Genomic DNA, 21924 nt, shown 5'->3' with positions numbered 1-21924 from the left:
GAAGTAAGAGAAAGATATCTCATTCTGTATACAATGTTTTGGGGTTTTTTTTTTTCCATTCTAGAAAAGTGTCTTCAGTCAGCCATAGGAGGGTCAATAGAGAATTCATCCAAAATTTAGAGAATTTTGAGACAAAATAAAGTTTTGTTTCCTATCATCTGTAAGCAACTTCTTTCCCCCTCAACTAGGATTTAATTCCCAGAATGCAATCACTCTCTAACTCCTTAAAAGCTATACAGGAGTTACTATGTAACTTATAGAGACCAAATAAAATTAGTTCTCCTTTGCAAAAACCTTTGCAAATAAACTGTGAATGATTCTAATTAGGATTATAATTAGGAAGAAGGGGATGAGCCCCAAGGGGAATCAGGAAGCTGCTCAGTCCTTCTCAAATAAAAATTATTTCTGAGAACACAAATGACAAGAAGAAAGAAAACAAGGAATATTGTGTGGATAAAAGTGTTACATAATTCTTTTCTGATTCTGATTCTGTGCCATTTTCTTAATAATCATTCTTGTTCCATGTATAGTATGCATTGCCTACCTTCATACTTAGTATATTGAGCATTTTCGAATTTTGAGCCAAATCCCAGGGAGACCCAGAACTAATTTTGAGGTCAAGAGAATCCGATAACTGCCTAAAATGGAATTTTCTTTGTCAAGACATTTTAATATTACTCCCCACTGCCATTACAATTAAAATGCCCATCTCTATTTTCTTACTTTTGTTTTCTTGTGCCTTCTTTTTCCTCACAAAACTCCAAATAGCTTTGAATAGCATGACACACTTAAAATGAAGGAAACAGAATTTCCTGAGGGTCTTGAATATTAATTTTTTTTTACCCAGTGGCATTGTGTAGTCCCTGAAATAGCTAGCTCATCCATTAATAATTTATGCCATAATTTAAATTAAAAGGTGCCATACTGCATCCCTTTCAGATAAAGAGGTTAATCAAAATATCTGTACTTTGTAAATCACTTTTACTTGAATTTGTTTCTAGGAGAAGGAAATTTATCGCTGGCCTGCCAGAGAGTCTCTCAAAACCATGCTAGCTGTGGGCTGGACAATAGAGAGAACCAGAGAAAGTGAAGCAATCATTCAACAGCGAGAAAATGAAAAGCTTCGCAGCATTTCCCAAGTCAGCCAAGTAAGGCAAAACTGCTTAAAGCCAGACTTTTTAAAAATATAAGGAAATAAGTACTCTGGCATAGTGTCCATGTAATTTCATGGCATGAGATTTTCTTTAGGGGTATCACTGGGTGGTTGTCACACAAATAAACAAAAATCTTTGTTATATAATCTTTATGTCAGAAATTATCTGTTGACACAACAATCACAGATACAGTTTGGGAAATGGCCTTACTCTCTTAGCTCATCAAGAAATCTGAGATAATATGCATCATAATCCTTGGTATCCCAAGACAAAATCCTTGCTTATAGGCAATATTTCAATATTAGTTCATAATATTATAAAATGTAATTTTATTTTTTAAAGGGGTAAACAAAACAAAAATTAGAAAATTAACAGCTATGAGTCTCTAAGTATATTTAAATCCTCTGGGTCATTTGCAGTTCTGAGGACTCCTGTAGTAAGCCTCCCCTTGATCTTTAAGTCCTGTTAGTACCACCTCCCCTCCCCATCTTGATTAGGAACTAGTTAACTCTCCTGCCTCTAGTATTATTTCTCACTCTTCTGCTCCTGTATTTCTCCTCTTTTCCTTCTTTTTGTCTGTCTTACAACTTTTCATAATTCTTATACCCCAACCACTAGATTTCCTAATTTCTTACAACATTCAGGACAATTCCCTATAAAGTCTTTAAGTCTGGTTCACAATGAAAGCAAACACTCCTTGATTATTCTTACCACCTTCTTTTCCATCATTTAGTATATTTGGTACCAACTCCAGTCAATCTTGTATCCCTTGGAAGTACACATTCTTCGTTTTTCCCAATTATTCAAAATAGAAAAGAGAAGGGACTTGCTAAAAATGTGCTAGCTAAAAATAACAGAAGCCATTATAAAATAATAAAAATGAAGGAGATGTGACAGATCAAGTAATTTTAATTTGTTTTTTCTAGGGCAACAGCTACACTCCTGCTCCAGTTGACCTTTCAAATGTTGTGCTTTCTAGGGAAGTCCAGGTCAGTGCTAATGTTTTCACTATATGTATTCTTCAGAATTTACCTTTAACAATGTATTTTAGAATTAAGATTATTTCACAAATGAAAATTATTAGTACTAGAAAGGACCTTTAAGATCATCCAGTCCAGTTCTTTTGTTTTACAGGTAATAAAACTGTGTTTAGTAGTATAAAATTGGTCAATGATAGAGTTAGCAATAGAATTCAAACTTCCTGATATCCCTTCTATGTTCTTCTTGTCATTCACAATGCAAGATATGTTGTCAAGATTTTCTACCTTTGAGGATTGAAGAAAAAAATAGATGTTGTAATAAATGAAAAAGTTTGTCACAGTTTCTATTTTACTGATTTTTAGCTTATTAGAAATTAATACTGATAAATGTTTGAAATATTTATTCATTGTCAAAAATAATAAACCTTTTACATTTTATATAAATAACATAATTAAAATCATTTTTCAAAGCAAAAATTAATTGAGACAAATAGTATGGTTTTACATATTTTTGCACATTTTCTTTAACATATGGTTTAATAGGAAACAGCTTTGTTTGGATATGTTTCTGGATTCAGCCTATTATGATATGCTGTTTTCATTGAGGCATATGAAGAAAACCTATGCTCCTACAGATTAGTAGATGGAAAAGAAAGTACTTTAATAAGCAAATAATTTCTTAGTATTATTATGAAAAGAGTTTTGATCTCACAGATCTCCTGAAAAGATGTCAGGAACCCGGGGATTTCCCAAATCATGCTTTGAGAACTGGTGGCCTAAAATGTCAAAAATTATAGTGTTATGAATGTATCACATTGACTAGAAACCTAGGGAAAGTTTTTTTCAGTTACTTTAAAAGCTTAGAATTTTTCTTGAAATTTCACTGTGTGTACTACTTGTTAGTTACCTACAAACTTTTGTATATGGTACAGGAACATAAGCAAATAAATCTAAGGAGAGATGCATACAGCTGCATCTTCTCAATAAAGGATCTTGAACCTCCTGAAGAAAAGATATGGCATAATTAATACATAGGTGTTGGAATCCTTACTAACTGCTAACTAATTAGAGTTGATCTAATCTTACAAGAAGATTTTGGCCAGAACCTGAAACAAGGTACTAAGTAGAACTAATTAATACAAGGCTTGTGTTCACACCTTTACTCATTGGAGTCCACAAGTATGCTAGCTTCACAAAGTACACTTTCTAACTTCAAGGGAGTCCACACCTCCCTTAAAGCTCTTTGGGCCAGAGAGCACTATGGGAGAAAACCCATAATCCCATTCTCTCAGAAGATTCACATATAAGGCGAGACAGCCATTCCAGAATACATTTTTTCCTCTTGGCTGGCTGGTCGCAGAAGAGAGTTCAACTGGACTTGAGAGGAGCAACTCTGGTGGCAGACGAAGGGTTTTCAGAGGATAAAGCTACGAGTGGAGAGTTCAGTGGACAACCAGATTCATCTTCATCTCACACCACTGTAGTTGGTGGCTGGGCTCCCCGGAAGGAGACAAGAGAGACATTCCATCTTTGTGTTGGTTGGAGGCTGAAGGACAGAACCTTTGGATTTGGAGACATCCGAAGGGCTCTAAGCCTCTAAACCGGCTGTGCCTTGAGAAGAACAAGAATTCCAACATTTGAACTTCTAACACATAGAAATTTAAAAAATTTGTATTATATACCAGCCACTATGTTAAGTATTGGGCATAAAAGGTCAAAGGATGGTCCCTGTGGTCAAGGAGTTCAATCTAATGAAGGAGACAAGAAGCATTCAGCTATGTATGAACAAGCTATATACCAGAAAAAAAATGATACAATCAACATAAAGGATACTTTAGATTTGAGAGGGATTGAGGCTTTAACTGGGACTTTATGGGAGCCAGAGAAATCAAGAGATGAAAATAATTAGGGAGTGAGAAATTTTTTAAAAAGAGACTTTTGGGGTCGGCTAATGGGGCCATCTTTTGTCACAGCTGAAATTAGGAAAGACTTTAATTAAGTAAGCCAAGCTTGCCCACTGCATTTTGAGTTACTACCAGCTATCTGAACCTTTGTCTTGCCACTGGACTTTGATGACCCTGAAGGAGAGGATGAGACTGATGACTTTGTGCAGCTTTGTCTCACTTAAATCTAGTTAGTTCATCTCCCTTGCATTCTCATTGGTATTCTGGGAATGGAGTATGAACAGCAACATAACTTGGTACTTTCTAAGCTAATAAGATGTAGGCATTCAAAGAATTTGATCCAACTCTGTCAGATTACTCATTGTAACTGCATTGATATTAACAATCTCCCAATTTAAAGATTAGCAAAAACATTTTATTCAAAATGACTATAGACTAACTGTATTTTTCAAAGTTGAACTGATAGTGAAAAAAAAACATTAATTCAAGTATGTTTGTGCTTATGTGTACTAAGACCTTCTAAAATCAAAGCTCTAGTGGAAAAATATATTTCAAGAAATTAGCAATTAAAAAAAAAAAGAAATTTCACTGTGTGTCAATTCAGTACATGAAAGGCTATAGATTCAGTTCAGTCTAATGCAGCTCAGTAAAGAGAGAGTAATGAACAGAAAAATAAAGTGCTAAAAAAAATAGCAATTAATCCATAAAGCTCCACTATTTGGCTATTATTTATTCAATTATCTATGTATGTAAACTTCATTCGCATGCTATTGCTTCAGTAACAAGTACATCCAAAACCCATCTTTCTAGAGTTATTGAATCATTGTTCTAGAGCTGAAAGAGATCTCAGAGGATATCTAATGCAACCCTCTACTTTTTACAGATAAGGAAACTGAGGCACACAATGATTCATTCGAGGTCATAAGGATAATTATGAATGCTATATTCTCTGTGTCCAAATTGAGCATACTTTCCATTGTATCTGCTTTCTCTTAGTTTTGCAAAACTGATTGCCTTTATTCTGGTACCTTACAATTGACAGTATCCTTCCATGTCAGCATAGAGAACACAGAGGAATGTAAAATGCAATGGGAGAGGATGAGACTGATGACTTTGTGCAGCTTTGTCTCACTTAAATCTAGTTAGTTCATCTCCCTTGCATTCTCATTGGTATTCTGGGAATGGAGTATGAACAGCAACATAACTTGGTACTTTCTAAGCTAATAAGATGTAGGCATTCAAAGAATTTGATCCAACTCTGTCAGATTACTCATTGTAACTGCATTGATATTAACAATCTCCCAATTTAAAGATTAGCAAAAACATTTTATTCAAAATGACTATAGACTAACTTTATTTTTCAAAGTTGAACTGATAGTGAAAAAAAAACATTAATTCAAGTATGTTTGTGCTTATGTGTACTAAGACCTTCTAAAATCAAAGCTCTAGTGGAAAAATATATTTCAAGAAATTAGCAATTTAAAAAAAAAGAAATTTCACTGTGTGTCAATTCAGTACATGAAAGGCTGTAGATTCAGTTCAGTCTAATGCAGCTCAGTAAAGAGAGAGTAATGAACAGAAAAATAAAGTGCTAAAAAAAATAGCAATTAATCCATAAAGCTCCACTATTTGGCTATTATTTATTCAATTATCTATGTATGTAAACTTCATTCGCATGCTATTGCTTCAGTAACAAGTACATCCAAAACCCATCTTTCTAGAGTTATTGAATCATTGTTCTAGAGCTGAAAGAGATCTCAGAGGATATCTAATGCAACCCTCTACTTTTTACAGATAAGGAAACTGAGGCACACAATGATTCATTCGAGGTCATAAGGATAATTATGAATGCTATATTCTCTGTGTCCAAATTGAGCATACTTTCCATTGTATCTGCTTTCTCTTAGTTTTGCAAAACCGATTGCCTTTATTCTGGTACCTTACAATTGACAGTATCCTTCCATGTCAGCATAGAGAACACAGAGGAATGTAAAATGCAATGGGAGAGAATGAAATGGCCTGAATCTTTGGAATGTCTCTGATAACTCTAATTTCTCCTCCCCATTTCTATTTCAATTTCTGACTTGACATTTGCTGGCTGTGGCAACAAGGCCCATAATACTTCATTTCTATTTATTCATTTGTTTTTAGATTGAATACCTCTAAATGGCTAAACATCCTTTTTTTTTTAATAATGAAATGATCCTTATGTAAATTAATTTTATTTGTAAGGTTTTACTTATGCTAATATAGGTGTCATTAGTTCTCTTACCTAGATGATGATTAGAAAAGTAATATTTTGTTTTCCTATCCATTAGACCAATGTATTCCTCCTAGCCTCATGACCTAAAGAGCTGAAATTCCAGAAGATATAAATGACTAAAACCCTTATTCCCAGTCTGATTACCATATGAACAGGAATAAATATGATGACCTTTTCAAGGAATTTCCCAGACCTGAAATTCTATTATATAATGACATACTGCTGATTTGGAGCTTCAAGTTGAAATATTTATTTTGAAAAAAAAGGAATTAATAGGTTTAATTTGAGCTAAGAAATAGAACCCATGAGATAGAATCATACAATCTCAAGAATTAAAAGGAACCTCAGAAGCTCCAACTAACTGAAGTCCAATTGACATCTAAAAAAGAATCCCCACTATAATGTATTTAATGAGCATTCACTAGCCTTACCTTCAGTAAGGGAGAAACTATCATTTTCCAAACCATGCAGTTACATTTTTGGACACCTTTCAAGAGTAGAGAGTTTTGTTTTTCTTATACCATTCCTATTACCTCGTTGCAACCTCTACGCATTGTTTTCACTTTTGTCCTAGTAGCCAAACAGACTCTGATCTTTCTTCTAATTAAATGGGGCTTTCAATTTTATCCCCATTATGTGTTCTTTCCAACAAGTCTGGCATTCTGCAAGCTAAGTATTTCCATTTTCTTCAGTTGATACTTGCAAAGCCTCATCCTCACAACAACACTGTTAGTGTAGTAAGTTGTGCTATTAGTATCCCCATTTTATAAATTAGGAATCTGAAGGATATGGAATTGGATGCCTCCTCAATGGAAAAGAGGTTTGCCTATAAATTTTTAAAGAAGATTCTAAAATATGTTGATTCTGCTCAAGAGTTTATCGCCCATTTGGGTAAGTTTAATCCTGAAATATTGACAAAGTTGCTGCTTTTTTCTTTCTGTGCTGTTTAAATAATGGTTATTTTGCAATATTATTTTCCATAGTTATTTTGACATTTGACAATTTGTTGTAAGAAAAATCTTGTTTTATTTTGTTTTTCCAAACTACTAGACTTCAAACATTGATTCTATTGCTAGATCTGACTAATTACAAGTTTAACTTCTTTATATTTGTTACAACTGAACAGAATAATAGAATCTCTCTGTGCCTATTTTCTTGCTTAACAGAGACAAGAGCAATGACAATTAAGAATACTGAGATAACAATGATAATTCTGTTAGCTTTTCTATTTGCTATGCCATATCATACTGCTAATTTTTGCTGAGCTTGAATGACTCTAAAACTTTTAGATGTTTTTAATATAAACCATGACATATACATACATACATATATATGTGGAGGAGGGGTAATAATAGTTAATATATTTGCAGAACGAAGTATTTTATGGACCACAAATCATGTTGGAAAACGTGTTTCAAATTTTGGTTTTTCTTTAATGCGACACCTGTGTCTTATCCTCCCTGATATTTGTGTCAATTGTATCTTTGTAGAAGCCATTGTTAGCAGTGGGAAAACAGAGAGGTCTCCCCATGATCAAGAGATTAAGTTCTTTGCCAAAGTAAGTGACACCCTGCACCCATAACATTAATGTTTTTTTTTTTCATTTATAACTGAGTTTAATGATTATCGTTGGATTAAAGCTAGATTAAAGGTCATTTAATCCAACCCCCTCATTTTACAGAAGAAAAAAACCAGGACTCAAGGGATTATGACCCTGATAATGTCACAATTGGCAATTTAATGGCATTGGGAGTAATCTGGCCATTAAGAGTCAACAGCTAATTGAGTAAATAATGGTATCACAGATGCCATTTCTTTTCCTGTTATCTGCCTTTCCCTAAAGAAAATTCTAGCCAATCTTTGAAAAGTAGAGTGTTTCCCCTTCCATATGCAAGAGTCCTTATCCTTTGTTTAGATACATTCTGGTCTTTGCTGAGTGTCCTTCTAGCCTTTTTTTAACAAGGTTTCTAGGCCAATAGATTAGAGAATTATCTAGAAACACTATATTTGATATCCTTGTTGACAGCAAAGAGAAATCTGGACAAAATGGTAGGATAAGAGGTAGACTTAGAAATGGTTGAATGATCAGACCTTGAAAGTCCTAAAGTCCTAAGGTTCATACAGTGTTAACTCTTTCAGGATCAGGAGGCAATGGGGTTTTACTCTTGTCCTTGCTGTGGTAAATATTTTTATAATTTATTGGGTTAAATATGCATATGGCATACTTATCAAATGTACAGATGGTTTAGAAAAGATCACTAACCTTACAGTTCTCAACAGGCTGGACCTGTGGGCTAAATATAAGATGAAATTTAGTGAGAACAAATACAAACTCCAATATTTGGATTTGTAAGATAAACAGCAAAAGCATAAAAATGGATAAGAAATGCTTACACGATGATTTACATTTTTAAAGACCTAGAAAATGTGAAAGCAGGACACTTTGCAGTTACAAATTTCAAACTATATTACAAAGTGGGTAATCATCAAAAGAATCTGTAGAGTGGTGGAATAAAAATAGAGTCATGATCAGTGGAATAGACTACACTACCATACTATGCAAGTATGTTTGTATACTATGGAAGTAGTAAATGACATAGTAATTTGGATAAAAATTCAATATTTGACAAAAATAATTAGGAAAACAGGAAAGCAGTTTGATAGAAACTAGATATAGCTTGTAGTGACCAGGCTAGCTCCCTAGAGGGCTTCAGGGTCAGCCAGAGTCAGGATAAATCAAAGTCCTTGGTCTTTAGGGGAGACATGAAGGAGGCCGGAAAGCTGCCATGCAACTTGCCGAAGATGTATCCTGGATTCTGGAGTCTAGAGTCTCCAGCCTTTCTCCTCCTCATCCTGCTGCTAAGTGCCTCTCACTTCTCTCCCTCTGCCCTCCAAACCTTGCCTGTGATTATCTTACTCCCAAACATTCAGCAAGAACCAATGGTGAAGAGAGCCATCATCCAAATATATGCTAATAGAGCCATTGTCTCATATCAGGTAGCCTTAAGTGCTCTCTAGTCTGATTCAGAGTTTCAGCCCTCTACATCAGCCCAACATCTCACACTATATATCAAAATAAGGTTTAAAAAAAGTTTACATAATTTAGACATAAAGGGCAAGTTAGGATTTTAGGATTTTTAGGTAAGTTTTACCTGTCATATCTATGGATAAAATATAATGTACATGTAATTGAGACAAATAAAATAAAGGAAGAATTTGTGCACAAATAAAAGATAGCATCATGGGATATAAAATAAATAATTTGAATTACACTAAATTAAAAAGGGTTTGCATGAACACAACCAATGCAGCTAAAATTAGAAGGAAAGCAGGAAATTGGAAAAAAAATGTTATAGTAAAAATCTTAGATAAATGCTTCAATTCTCAAATAATTGGAGAATTGAATCAAATTTGTAAGAATATAGTTTAGTCCTCAATTGATAAATGAGCAAAGGATATGAACTGGCAGTTTTTAGTTGAAGAAACCAAAGCTATCTATAGTCATGTAAAAATATTCTAAATTGCTATTTTTTTTGGTTGTTGTTGTTGTATAGACATTTCAGTGATATCTGACTTTTCTAAACCCTTTTTGGAATTTATTTGGCAATGATATTGGAATAGTTTGCCACATTCTTCTTCAGTTCATTTTGAAGATGAGGGAACTGAATTAAATAGGGTTTAATAGACTTTAATAGAGTTGCCCTAGCATCAAGAAGCTAACAAGTATCTAAGGCAAGATTTGAATTAGGTGTTCCTGACTCTAGATCTAATACTTTATTCACTGTGCTACATATCTACTAACTAATGATTAAAGAAATGTAAATTAAAACAACTCTGAGGGAACACATTCACATTTAGAATATTGGCTAATATGACAGAAAAGGAAATTGACAAATACTGGAAAGGACATGGAAATATTGGAATTTAGTGGAATTATAAATTGATCCAACCATTTTGGAAAGCAATTTAGAATGATGTCCAAAGAGCTCTAAAACTGTTCATATACTTTGATTCAGCAATACTACTATTAGGTATACATCCCAAAGATATGAAAAAAAAAAAAAACCCACCAGAAAAAGGCTTATATATACAAAAATATTTATAGCAGTTTTTTGTGGTGGCAAAACATTAGAAATTGAGGGATAACCCTCAACTAATGAATAGGTGATTAAGTTGTGGTATGTAATATGATAGAATACTCTTGTGCTATAAGAAATAGCAAGCAGGATGGTTTTAGAAAAAGTTGGAAGACTTATATGAACTGATGAAAGATGAAGGGAGCAGAACCAAGAGAACTTTGTACACAGTAATAGAAATATTGTATGAAGATCAACTGTGAATGATTTAACTATTTTCAGCAATACAGTTATATAAGACAATTTCCAGAGACTTATGATGAAAAATGTTATCTGCCTCTAGAGAAAGAATGGTTGGAATATGAATGAAGATTGAAGCATACTTGTTTTACTTTATTTTTCTTGAGGTTTTTTTTGGTCTGAATTTTCTTTTGCAACATGACTAAATGTTTTACATGATTTCACATGTACGATTTATATTAAATTGTTGCCTTTTTAAGAAAAGAGGGAGGGAATTTAGAACTCAAAAAAACTTCTTAATGAATCATTCAAGATTGTTTTTACATGTAATTGAGACAAATAAAATAATTTTTAAAGGAAATAATTAGAGGAAATTATTAGTAACTTTAGAAAGACATAATTTTTTTTTTCAAATAATGAGTTCAGAAGCCAGATTGCAAAGAATGAGAAGAAAGGAAGTATCTATATTACCCAAATATAGATAGGGGGGTTCTTGTCTATTTGTTTTTTTGAAGTTTGTCTAGAAAGAGCAGATATCATAGAATGATAGCTTGAGGAGCTGATAGCATCTAGAGAAGTTTTTTTAAAGATGGGAAAAATTTGGGCATGTTTAAAGGAAGGAAGAAACTACTGAACAGATGTTAGAGTTCAAATGTTGGAGTTTGTTCTCAGAGGACAGCCGGTTTAGAGGCTTAGAGCCCTTCGGATGTCTCCAAATCCAAAGGTTCTGTCCTTCAGCCTCTGCCTCTGCCTTCTTCTGCCTCCAACAGAGATGGAAGATCTCTCTTATCTCCTTCTGGGGGGCCCAGGCACCAATTTGCCGCGGAGAGAGGGCTTCTGGCGTAGCTCCACTGAAGTCCGTCAAAAGTGTTCTCTGCAGCAGAGTCGTTTCTCTCGAGTCTAGCGCGATCAGCCAGCCAAGAGGAAAAAAGTATTCTGCCATAGATCCTTCATCGCTGGCGTTTTATCTGCCTCTTCTGAGAGAATGGGATTATGGGTTTTCTCCCATAGTGCTCTCTGGCCCAATGACTTTAAGGGAGGTGTGAACTCTCTTGAAGTTAGAAAGTGTACTTTGTGAAGCTAGCATACTTGTGGAGTCCAATGAGTAAAGGTGGGAACACAAGCCTTGTCTTGATTAGTTCTACTTAGTACCTTGTTTCAGGTTCTGGCCAAAACAACTTCTTGTAAGATTAGATCAACTCTAATTACTTAGCAGTTAGTAAGGATTCCAACATCTCCCCCTTTCTTTTGTTTTAAAACATAGGGGTTTCTGAGGGGGTACACATAAATCCATCAATATGGGCCAGAACTTTGTAACAGATATACATGGTATACATAAATCCATCAATATGGGAGGCATTATACATAATTTACATGAGCACATAGCAATATAACACAGGCTAGTAGTAATGTAACAAATAACAAGAATCAATCTGAAAATTTACACATGTCCATAAGTCCTAGAAACAGTCCAATAGGATTCCATTGTCCATTAGTTCATGTGCCAGGAATCTAATAATTCTTGTGAACACAATCAGCAACAGAACCACCCGATATTTCTTGGGTCTTCTCCTTTGTTTCAAGGGTCTGCTCCATCTTTCTGCGATGGACAAGGCGAATGCGGCTCGTAGGCACCCATCTGATTCCTTCTCCACCTGTAGAGATGCAAGCAAATCCTCTCCCCCAAGCAGTTAGCCTATCTGGTCCCTTCCATTCACCACTTTCTGGGTCTCTCCACATCACCTGGCGATCATCCAAATATATGCTAATAGAGCCATTGTCTCATATCAGGTAGCCTTAAGTGCTCTCTAGTCTGATTCAGAGTTTCAGCCCTCTACATCAGCCCAACATCTCACACTATATATCAAAATAAGGTTTAAAAAAAGTTTACATAATTTAGACATAAAGGGCAAGTTAGGATTTTAGGATTTTTAGGTAAGTTTTACCTGTCATATCTATGGATAAAATATAATGTACATGTAATTGAGACAAATAAAATAAAGGAAGAATTTGTGCGCAAATAAAAGATAGCATCATGGGATATAAAATAAATAATTTGAATTACACTAAATTAAAAAGGGTTTGCATGAACACAACCAATGCAGCTAAAATTAGAAGGAAAGCAGAAAATTGGAAAAAAAAAATGTTATAGTAAGAATCTTAGATAAATGCTTCAATTCTCAAATAATTGGAGAATTGAATCAAATTTGTAAGAATATAGTTTAGTCCTCAATTGATAAATGAGCAAAGGATATGAACTGGCAGTTTTTAGTTGAAGAAACCAAAGCTATCTATAGTCATGTAAAAATATTCTAAATTGCTATTTTTTTTGGTTGTTGTTGTTGTATAGACATTTCAGTGATATCTGACTTTTCTAAACCCTTTTTGGAATTTACTTGGCAATGATATTGGAATAGTTTGCCACATTCTTCTTCAGTTCATTTTGAAGATGAGGGAACTGAATTAAATAGGATTTAATAGACTTTAATAGAGTTGCCCTAGCATCAAGAAGCTAACAAGTATCTAAGGCAAGATTTGAATTAGGTGTTCCTGACTCTAGATCTAATACTTTATTCACTGTGCTACATATCTACTAACTAATGATTAAAGAAATGTAAATTAAAACAACTCTGAGGGAACACATTCACATTTAGAATATTGGCTAATATGACAGAAAAGGAAATTGACAAATACTGGAAAGGACATGGAAATATTGGAATACTAAGGCACTGTTAGTGGAATTATAAATTGATCCAACCATTTTGGAAAGCAATTTAGAATGATGTCCAAAGAGCTCTAAAACTGTTCATATACTTTGATTCAGCAATACTACTATTAGGTATACATCCCAAAGATATGAAAAAAAAAAACCCACCAGAAAAAGGCTTATATATACAAAAATATTTATAGCAGTTTTTTGTGGTGGCAAAACATTAGAAATTGAGGGATAACCCTCAACTAATGAATAGGTGATTAAGTTGTGGTATGTGATATGATAGAATACTCTTGTGCTATAAGAAATAGCAAGCAGGATGGTTTTAGAAAAAGTTGGAAGACTTATATGAACTGATGAAAGATGAAGGGAGCAGAACCAAGAGAACTTTGTACACAGTAATAGAAATATTGTATGAAGATCAACTGTGAATGATTTAACTATTTTCAGCAATACAGTTATATAAGACAATTTCCAGAGACTTATGATGAAAAATGTTATCTGCCTCTAGAGAAAGAATGGTTGGAATATGAATGAAGATTGAAGCATACTTGTTTTACTTTATTTTTCTTGAGGTTTTTTTTGGTCTGAATTTTCTTTTGCAACATGACTAAATGTTTTACATGATTTCACATGTACGATTTATATTAAATTGTTGCCTTTTTAAGAAAAGAGGGAGGGAATTTAGAACTCAAAAAAACTTCTTAATGAATCATTCAAGATTGTTTTTACATGTAATTGAGACAAATAAAATAATTTTTAAAGGAAATAATTAGAGGAAATTATTAGTAACTTTAGAAAGACATAATTTTTTTTTTCAAATAATGAGTTCAGAAGCCAGATTGCAAAGAATGAGAAGAAAGGAAGTATCTATATTCCCCAAATATAGATAGGGGGGTTCTTGTCTATTTGTTTTTTTGAAGTTTGTCTAGAAAGAGCAGATATCATAGAATGATAGCTTGAGGAGCTGATAGCATCTAGAGAAGTTTTTTTAAAGATGGGAAAAATTTGGGCATGTTTAAAGGAAGGAAGAAACTACTGAACAGGGAGAGAGAGATTATTGTAATTTACAATAAAATATAAAAAATAAATACTATAAAATAAAAGATAGGAATGGACTCAATGACACTTGTAGGGTATTGGGCCTTGACATGGAAAAAGGCTGCCTCATAATCGGAAACTAAGGGGAAAGAATAAAGGATGATATTAAGGAGTTTTTATTTAATAAAAGGAAAGACTTGGCTTCAGTAAAGTAAGAGACTGGGTCTCAGGGATGCAGAATGGGGAGATTTAAGAAAAGAAAACATTTGAAGCATCTTTTGTGGGGAATAAAATAGAAAATCTATTTAGAATAAATAAGAAGAATTCCTTTCTGTAATTGAACTCATTAGCCCAGTAGCCTATAAACCCAAGAATATAAACTACTAGGGAAAGAATTCCTTCAACAAGAACTTCTGGGAAAACTGGAAAACATTTTGTCAAAAATAGGTTTAAACCTTACATCATATGCTACAGTAAGTTCCAACTGGATATGAAGCCTATACATAAAAAGTTACATCATAGAAAAATTAGAGAAAAATGTATAAAATTAACTTTCACAAATGACTGGAGAAAGAATTATTAATCAAACAATGAATAGAAGAAAGCACAAAAGATAGAAAATTTTGATTATATATAATTGAAAGTCTTTTGTATAATCAAAATCATTTCAGGTAGGTGAAAAAATCTAAACTGAAGGAAAATATCTTTTAGATATCATCAGTAAAAGTGTGATAGTCATATATAAACCCATCAGCTCTTCCTTAACAAATGGTCAAAAGAAAGCAACATAATTTTCATATTATTTCAAATTATTAATATTTGAAAATTGCATCAAATCAATAATGATAATAACAGAAACATTAGTAAATAAATAAATGCTTTTCTGTTCATTTGTTTCACTGTACCACTTTCTAGACAATTGTTGCTTTTAAACATCTATTTTGTGTAGTAATAGGATATACATAAAAACAATAGCCCAAAGTACTTGAGAAGTATATGCAACTCTGATTATGTGCCCCCAATTTTCTTTATTATTCACACATTCCTTCTGTAATAAGCCTGAAGTTCAACAAAAGAATCAAATTGTTGGAATCCTTACTAACTGCTAACTAATTAGAGTTGATCTAATCTTACAAGAAGATGTTTTGGGCAGAACCTGAAACAAGGTACTAAGTAGAACTAATTAATACAAGGCTTGTGTTCACACCTTTACTCATTGGAATTCAATGAGGTCATACCTCCCTTGAAGCTCTTTGGGCCAAAGAGCACTATGGGAGAAAACCCATAATCCCTCTCTCTGGAAGGAGCATAAATAGGCCAATGGGCCAGTCGAAGAAGTTCTTCAGAGTGAAGAAGCTACAAGTCGAGATTTCGCCGGAATGACATGAAGAGTAGAGCTGGCTGGAGGCTGAAGAAAGCAGAGGCAGAGGCTGAAGGACCAGACCTTTGGATTTAAAGACATTCGGAGAGAGCTCTTAGAACCAAGCAGAGAGATAGGCCTCTAAGCTAACCGGGCTATATTGGAGATAATAAAAGATCTGAACCTTTATCACCTGGCTGCCTTTTGAGAAGAAAAAGCTCACAACATTTTGGCGCTCAACGATGAGAATGGAGTTAATTACAATTCTGAGTATGATACTTCACAGCAGGAGGAATTAAGTGATTCCACATCTCATGACCCTCCCCCCCGCAATTAACCCTTCATGGGTGGAACAAGGGGAGGGAGAGAGACAGAAACACAGTCAGCTTCTCCTGTAAAGCAGAATTTGACAAGATTAGAAAAAGCATTAATTAAAGCAAAAAATGAAGGAGAAGATATATCTGATTTTATAAATGCATATCCTGTGATTGAAAGGATTGACTCTTCAGGTCAAAAAGAGAGAAGATACACTCCTTTTAATTTGGAAAAAATTAAAGATTTGAAAAAGGGTTGCACTCTTTATGGGGCTACATCATCTTATGTGAAGATGTTACTGGATAATTTGTCTTATGAAATCTTAACCCCGAATGACTGGAAATCCATCGCTAAAACATGTCTTGAACCAGGACAAAATTTATTGTGGCTTTCAGAGTTTCATGAATTATGTAGGATTCAAGCCCAACGCAATAGGCAAACAGGAGCTATTGTACAAGTTGCTTTTGCCCAACTAGCTGGTGAAGGTCAGTATGCAGAGAGTTCAGAACAAATTTATTATCCCATAACAGTGTATGAGCAAATTTCTAAGGCTGCAATAAAAGCTTGGAATTCTCTCCCTGGACAGAAAGATGGAAATAATGCTTTCACAAAAATAGAGCAAGGTCCCAATGAACCCTTTGCAGATTTTGTGGGACGTTTACAAACAGCTGTAATAAGAACCATTGGAGATAATACAGCAACAGAAATAATGACCAGACATCTGGCTAAGGAAAATGCCAATGAGATTTGCAAGAGAATTATATGGGGGCTAGACAAAAATGCTCCTTTAGAAGAGATCATAAGACGCTGTGCCACAGTGGACATAAATGCTTATTATGCCCAAACTATGATGAACATGGAAAGACAAGGTCCTTCTTGGCAAAGGAATTATAGAGAAACTCATCGATGTTTTCAATGTGGAAAAATTGGACATCTAAGAGCCCAATGTAGATACAGAGATACAATGAGAAGACAGGGTGAGAGAAAACCCAAAACCCCATGTCCAAAATGTAACCAAGGCTTTCATTGGGCCTCTAAATGTATATTGACCCAGAAGAATGAGAGGCAAGGCCCAGCTCCAAAGTATCAATCAAAGGACAGGTGGGGCATGATAGCAGCTGAGGTTACACCCAGAGAGACTTTAGAAATTCAGAACTCTGATGTCATCAACAACAGAAAAGCAATCAGGATTACAGTTGGGAAGACTACAGGCCTTTTAAGACAACAAGGCAATATCCAGTGCAAACAGCTCCAATGTAATTACCAGATGATGAGGAAAAATCCCAAATTTGGTAAATAGAAGGGAATTGGGTTAACTGCTTGGGGAAGAGGATCTGCTTATATTTCCACAGATGGAGAAAGAATCAGCTGACAATGAGACTGTTAAAAGAACTTTTTAAAATCCCAGGAATCATTGGATTTCCTAAGACAAGATGAAACTATTTCAGTTCCTGAAAAACCAGCAAGAATCATTGGGTTCCCTGAGATGAAAAATAGTTGATGAGACTTTTTGCAGTACTTCAGAGCTTACAGGAATTATTAGATTCCTGGCATATGAACTAATGGACAATGGATTGCTTATGGACTATTTCTAGGACTTATGGACATGTGTAAATTTTCAGGATGATTCATGTTATTTGTTACATTACTACTAGCCTGTGTTATATTGCTATGTGCTTATGTAAATTATGTATAATGCCTCCCATATTGATGGATTTATGTATACCATGTATATCTGTTACAAAGTTCTGGCACATATTGATGGATTTATGTGTACCCCCTCAGAAACCCCCTATGTTTTAAAACAAAAGAAAGGGGGAGATGTTGGAATCCTTACTAACTGCTAACTAATTAGAGTTGATCTAATCTTACAAGAAGATGTTTTGGGCAGAACCTGAAACAAGGTACTAAGTAGAACTAATTAATACAAGGCTTGTGTTCACACCTTTACTCATTGGAGTTCAATGAGGTCATACCTCCCTTGAAGCTCTTTGGGCCAAAGAGCACTATGGGAGAAAACCCATAATCCCTCTCTCTGGAAGGAGCATAAATAGGCCAATGGGCCAGTCGAAGAAGTTCTTCAGAGTGAAGAAGCTACAAGTCGAGATTTCGCCGGAATGACATGAAGAGTAGAGCTGGCTGGAGGCTGAAGAAAGCAGAGGCAGAGGCTGAAGGACCAGACCTTTGGATTTAAAGACATTCGGAGAGAGCTCTTGGAACCAAGCAGAGAGATAGGCCTCTAAGCTAACCGGGCTATATTGGAGATAATAAAAGACCTGAACTTTTATCACCTGGCTGCCTTTTGAGAAGAAAAAGCTCACAACATCAAATGAATGAATAAAGAAAGAAAGAAAAAGAAAAAGAAGCTTAATTTCCATGGAGGAGACAACATAAACATAAATATATATAAATAAATACATGGTAATGTGGGGGGCAATTTTGGGAATAAATATTGGAGTCAAGAAAATAAGAAAGGCCTCATATGAATAGTGGCATTTAAGATGAGATTTGAAGGAGGAAACTTAGGGATACTAAAAAGCAGAATTGAGGAGAGTGTATTTCAGGCATGGCAGAACATTTTTTGTAAAGATAAGATAAGATATGTGTGAGGAGCAGTATTATGTATGTACCAGAATTCAGAATGCATGAGAACAGTAATATGAAATAGGAATAGAAATGCAGAATGTAAAGGATTTTAAGTGTCAAATGGAGTTTAAAATGAATTCACTCAAATTTATTGAGAAATGGACTGATATTGAGAAATAGATCTGTTCTTTAGTAATGTCACTTTGGCAGGATTGTGGAAGACTGATTGAAGACAGATGAAAATTAAGTCAGGGAAACCAAAATCTTGATCTCAGCATTTTTCATAGTAACAAAATGGGTATCCAGTAAAGGAATAATCAAACAAATGATCATACATAAATATAACACAATATTATCACATCATAAAAAATGGCAAATATAAGGAATTCAGAGAAATATGAGAAAGCTCAAATTGTTGCAGAATGAATTGAGAAGCAGGCAAAAGTATATATGATTAATGAAAGAAACAATAAAACAAAATTTAATTCAGTGTAATTATAATGATTGTTGCCCTAGACAGATTGACTAGTTGTCAGTAGTATAATAGGAGGGATTCCTTTTCAGTTATGGTTTGGACTAGTTGGCCTCAAAGGGTCAACTTTGAGAATAGGATTCTGAGACATCTAAAAGCTTGAGATGAATGAATGAATAAGTGCTTGGATTCAAGAGTACATCTTCTAAATGCCGCCTCAAAAGCTTCCTAGAAATGTAAGTGCTCTAAAGGAGTTTCCCCTTGAGTTGAAGAAGAAACAAATTTTAAAAAAATAAAAAAATGGGTCCTTTGTGGATTCTTACTCCCAAAAGTTAACCTACAACTAATTTTTCAGGTTCTCCTTCCTTTGGTCGATCAGTACTTCACCAATCACTGCCTCTACTTCCTTTCATCCCCATTAAAGCCGCTCAGTAGCAGTGGGTATGCCTCGAATAAAGAGAAAGAAATGGTGGCCAGGTGAGCCAATGTGTAATGGAAAGTTCACAATGTGCATCTATGTATATTGTATTTTAAAACTCAGTTTCTTTAAAATTAAAGAATAAGTCCTTTAGACATTTTAAGAATTGATTATTGATTTGATAGTTTGTGGCTAACTACACTTAGTTTTCTTGTCTTTTTTCTTTTTTTGGAAAAAGGCATATTGTAATGTTGTCTGTTGTCTCTTAAAATACAGAGAAGCAAGAGGGGTTAGTTCTATGTATTCATTGCCTTTCCTCAATTAATATTTAAGTAAAACCTGAGATTACTTTGTAACTTTTTTTTAACTTGTAGCATTTTCAGACGTGGAAAGAGGGGATATAGTTTTAAGGAAAAATAGGTTTCTACAGACAACTACATTTTTATTAATCACATTCTCAGAATGTCTTAAAAAGTGAATCATGCCTTATACAAGTCATTGGAGTAAGTCTTACTCTATTTTCTCCACCTAAAATACCTAACCCAAGAACCAGGAAGACTCAACCTGATTTAAGCCATTGATAGGGAAGAAGAATTTTCTTCAAAGCTATATTTTAATATTAGATCTCAATGTGCACACACATAGATGACTAACAGAGAAGTAAGATGATTCAAGTCTAATAGATTCAACAATAATCTAGATTTTTATGCTTTTGTATGGTGCAGGTAAAAATAAATTGTCCAGGCTTTTCAGCAACAAAACCTCTAAAATGTTAGCTTATCAATCCATAAACTCTTAAGAATGTCTACTGATTGTGTAGTATCCAGGCCATAAAGTTCCCTGGGTGTCAAACACTACTAATCATGTAGGGGAAAATAAAGAACTTTACAAAAATAAATATTTAGGTTCAGTAACTTAAAGAAAGGGAAATGTCCCAATCTAAGATAAGAGAATCTTAAAAATCTGTAAATATTTCAAAAATTTGAACATTTTAAATAATCTAAATTTATTTCATTAACTATTGAAAATATGAGACAAAATAAAAATTGGAAAATGAGACAGTTAAATAAATCCAAAAGAGAACCGTTGTGTATACTTATAAACTTTTCCTATTCTTAAAAATACCTCATTACTTATTTTTTTAATTCAAGGAAATAGATTTATAGAACCACCATTTAACTCTTTACTGAAATTTCATCTCAAGTCTATTAATTCAGTACATAAAAAAATTTGTGATCTTATTCATGTAGATACTCCTTCAGACACATTGCAAACTCTCTATGTCTTAGTAGATGGTCTTCAATCAGTCAATAAATATTTATTAAATGCATAACATATGTTGAGTGCTGTCCTAGACATTGTAAATCATATACAAAGCATGAAACAATCCCTCTTTGAAATAAGTTTACATTCAAATGGAAGCAAATACATATCAAAATACATAGTTAACATATAAATTTATATATAAATATAATGTATAATATCATTAATATCACATATATATGTCACATACATAAATAAGCCACTAGAACTGGTTTAGTGAGGGAATCACATGGTCATCTCTATATTTAAGGAAAAATTCTTTGGCAACAATGTATAAAATGGATTGGAGTGGGGAAAACTTTATGGTCAATGGCCCATTTAGGACCTTTTGCTATAATTCATTAGTTTCTGTGACCATAATTATTCATCACCTAATTGCCAACCTCCTGATAATGAACTTTTCCAAACCTAGTTTAACTAGACATTAAAAAAAGATAAAGTAAACATCACTAGGCTTGTGTTCAAAGCCTCTCAAGTTTTGCCTCCACTCTATACCATCCCAATTTATGCTCTGCTAAAATAACTTTGAAAATCCAGGTTCACCTTTATATCATAATGAGACATCAGAGTAGGACTTTATTGGAAATTATCATGTATATGCATGAATGTGTGTACATGTACATTGCACACACAAACGTACAGAGAAACGATAGAAAATGTAGGTAAATATAAATTCTTACAAAAAACTTTTTTTTAATTGTTGAATTGTCAGTATACTAAAAATAATAGCTGACAATATGGCATTTTAAGGTTTGAAAAGTCCTTGACATGCATTATCTCCTCTAAGCATCCCAACAATTTTAGAACATAATAACTATAGGTTTAGTCTCATTTAACTGGTAAGGAAGCTAAAGTTTGAGGAGGCTGAGTACTTGCCCTTTATCACAGAATTAGTATCAGAGGTAAATTTGAATCCAGGTTTCTCCTGACTCCTCTAGCACTTTTCCCATTAAATTATATTTATATTTTTCTTACTAACTAATTACCGAAATGGAATATTGAAATGAATGTATTGGAGCAGGTAGATAGCACATTCGATAGAGTACTGGCCCTGGAGTCAGGAAGACCTGAGTTCAAAG

General features: G+C 33.9%; 1 protein-coding gene across 1 annotated transcript in view; it reads left to right on the top strand.

Annotated features, from left to right (window-relative positions):
• The window catches only part of RYR3 (ryanodine receptor 3), a 438620-nt gene that overhangs the window by 265108 nt on the left and 151588 nt on the right, over positions 1–21924 (top strand). The window contains exons 44-48 of the mRNA XM_051973649.1: positions 1002–1148; positions 2081–2196; positions 7077–7192; positions 7792–7859; positions 19460–19581. Coding sequence (XP_051829609.1) covers positions 1002–1148; positions 2081–2196; positions 7077–7192; positions 7792–7859; positions 19460–19581 — 569 coding nt within the window. The remainder of the gene's footprint in view (positions 1–1001; positions 1149–2080; positions 2197–7076; positions 7193–7791; positions 7860–19459; positions 19582–21924) is intronic.

The sequence above is a fragment of the Antechinus flavipes genome, chromosome 2 (genome assembly GCF_016432865.1).
Source record: "Antechinus flavipes isolate AdamAnt ecotype Samford, QLD, Australia chromosome 2, AdamAnt_v2, whole genome shotgun sequence".
Lineage (NCBI taxonomy): Eukaryota > Metazoa > Chordata > Mammalia > Dasyuromorphia > Dasyuridae > Antechinus > Antechinus flavipes.
This window is presented reverse-complemented; position numbering and strand designations above follow the sequence as displayed.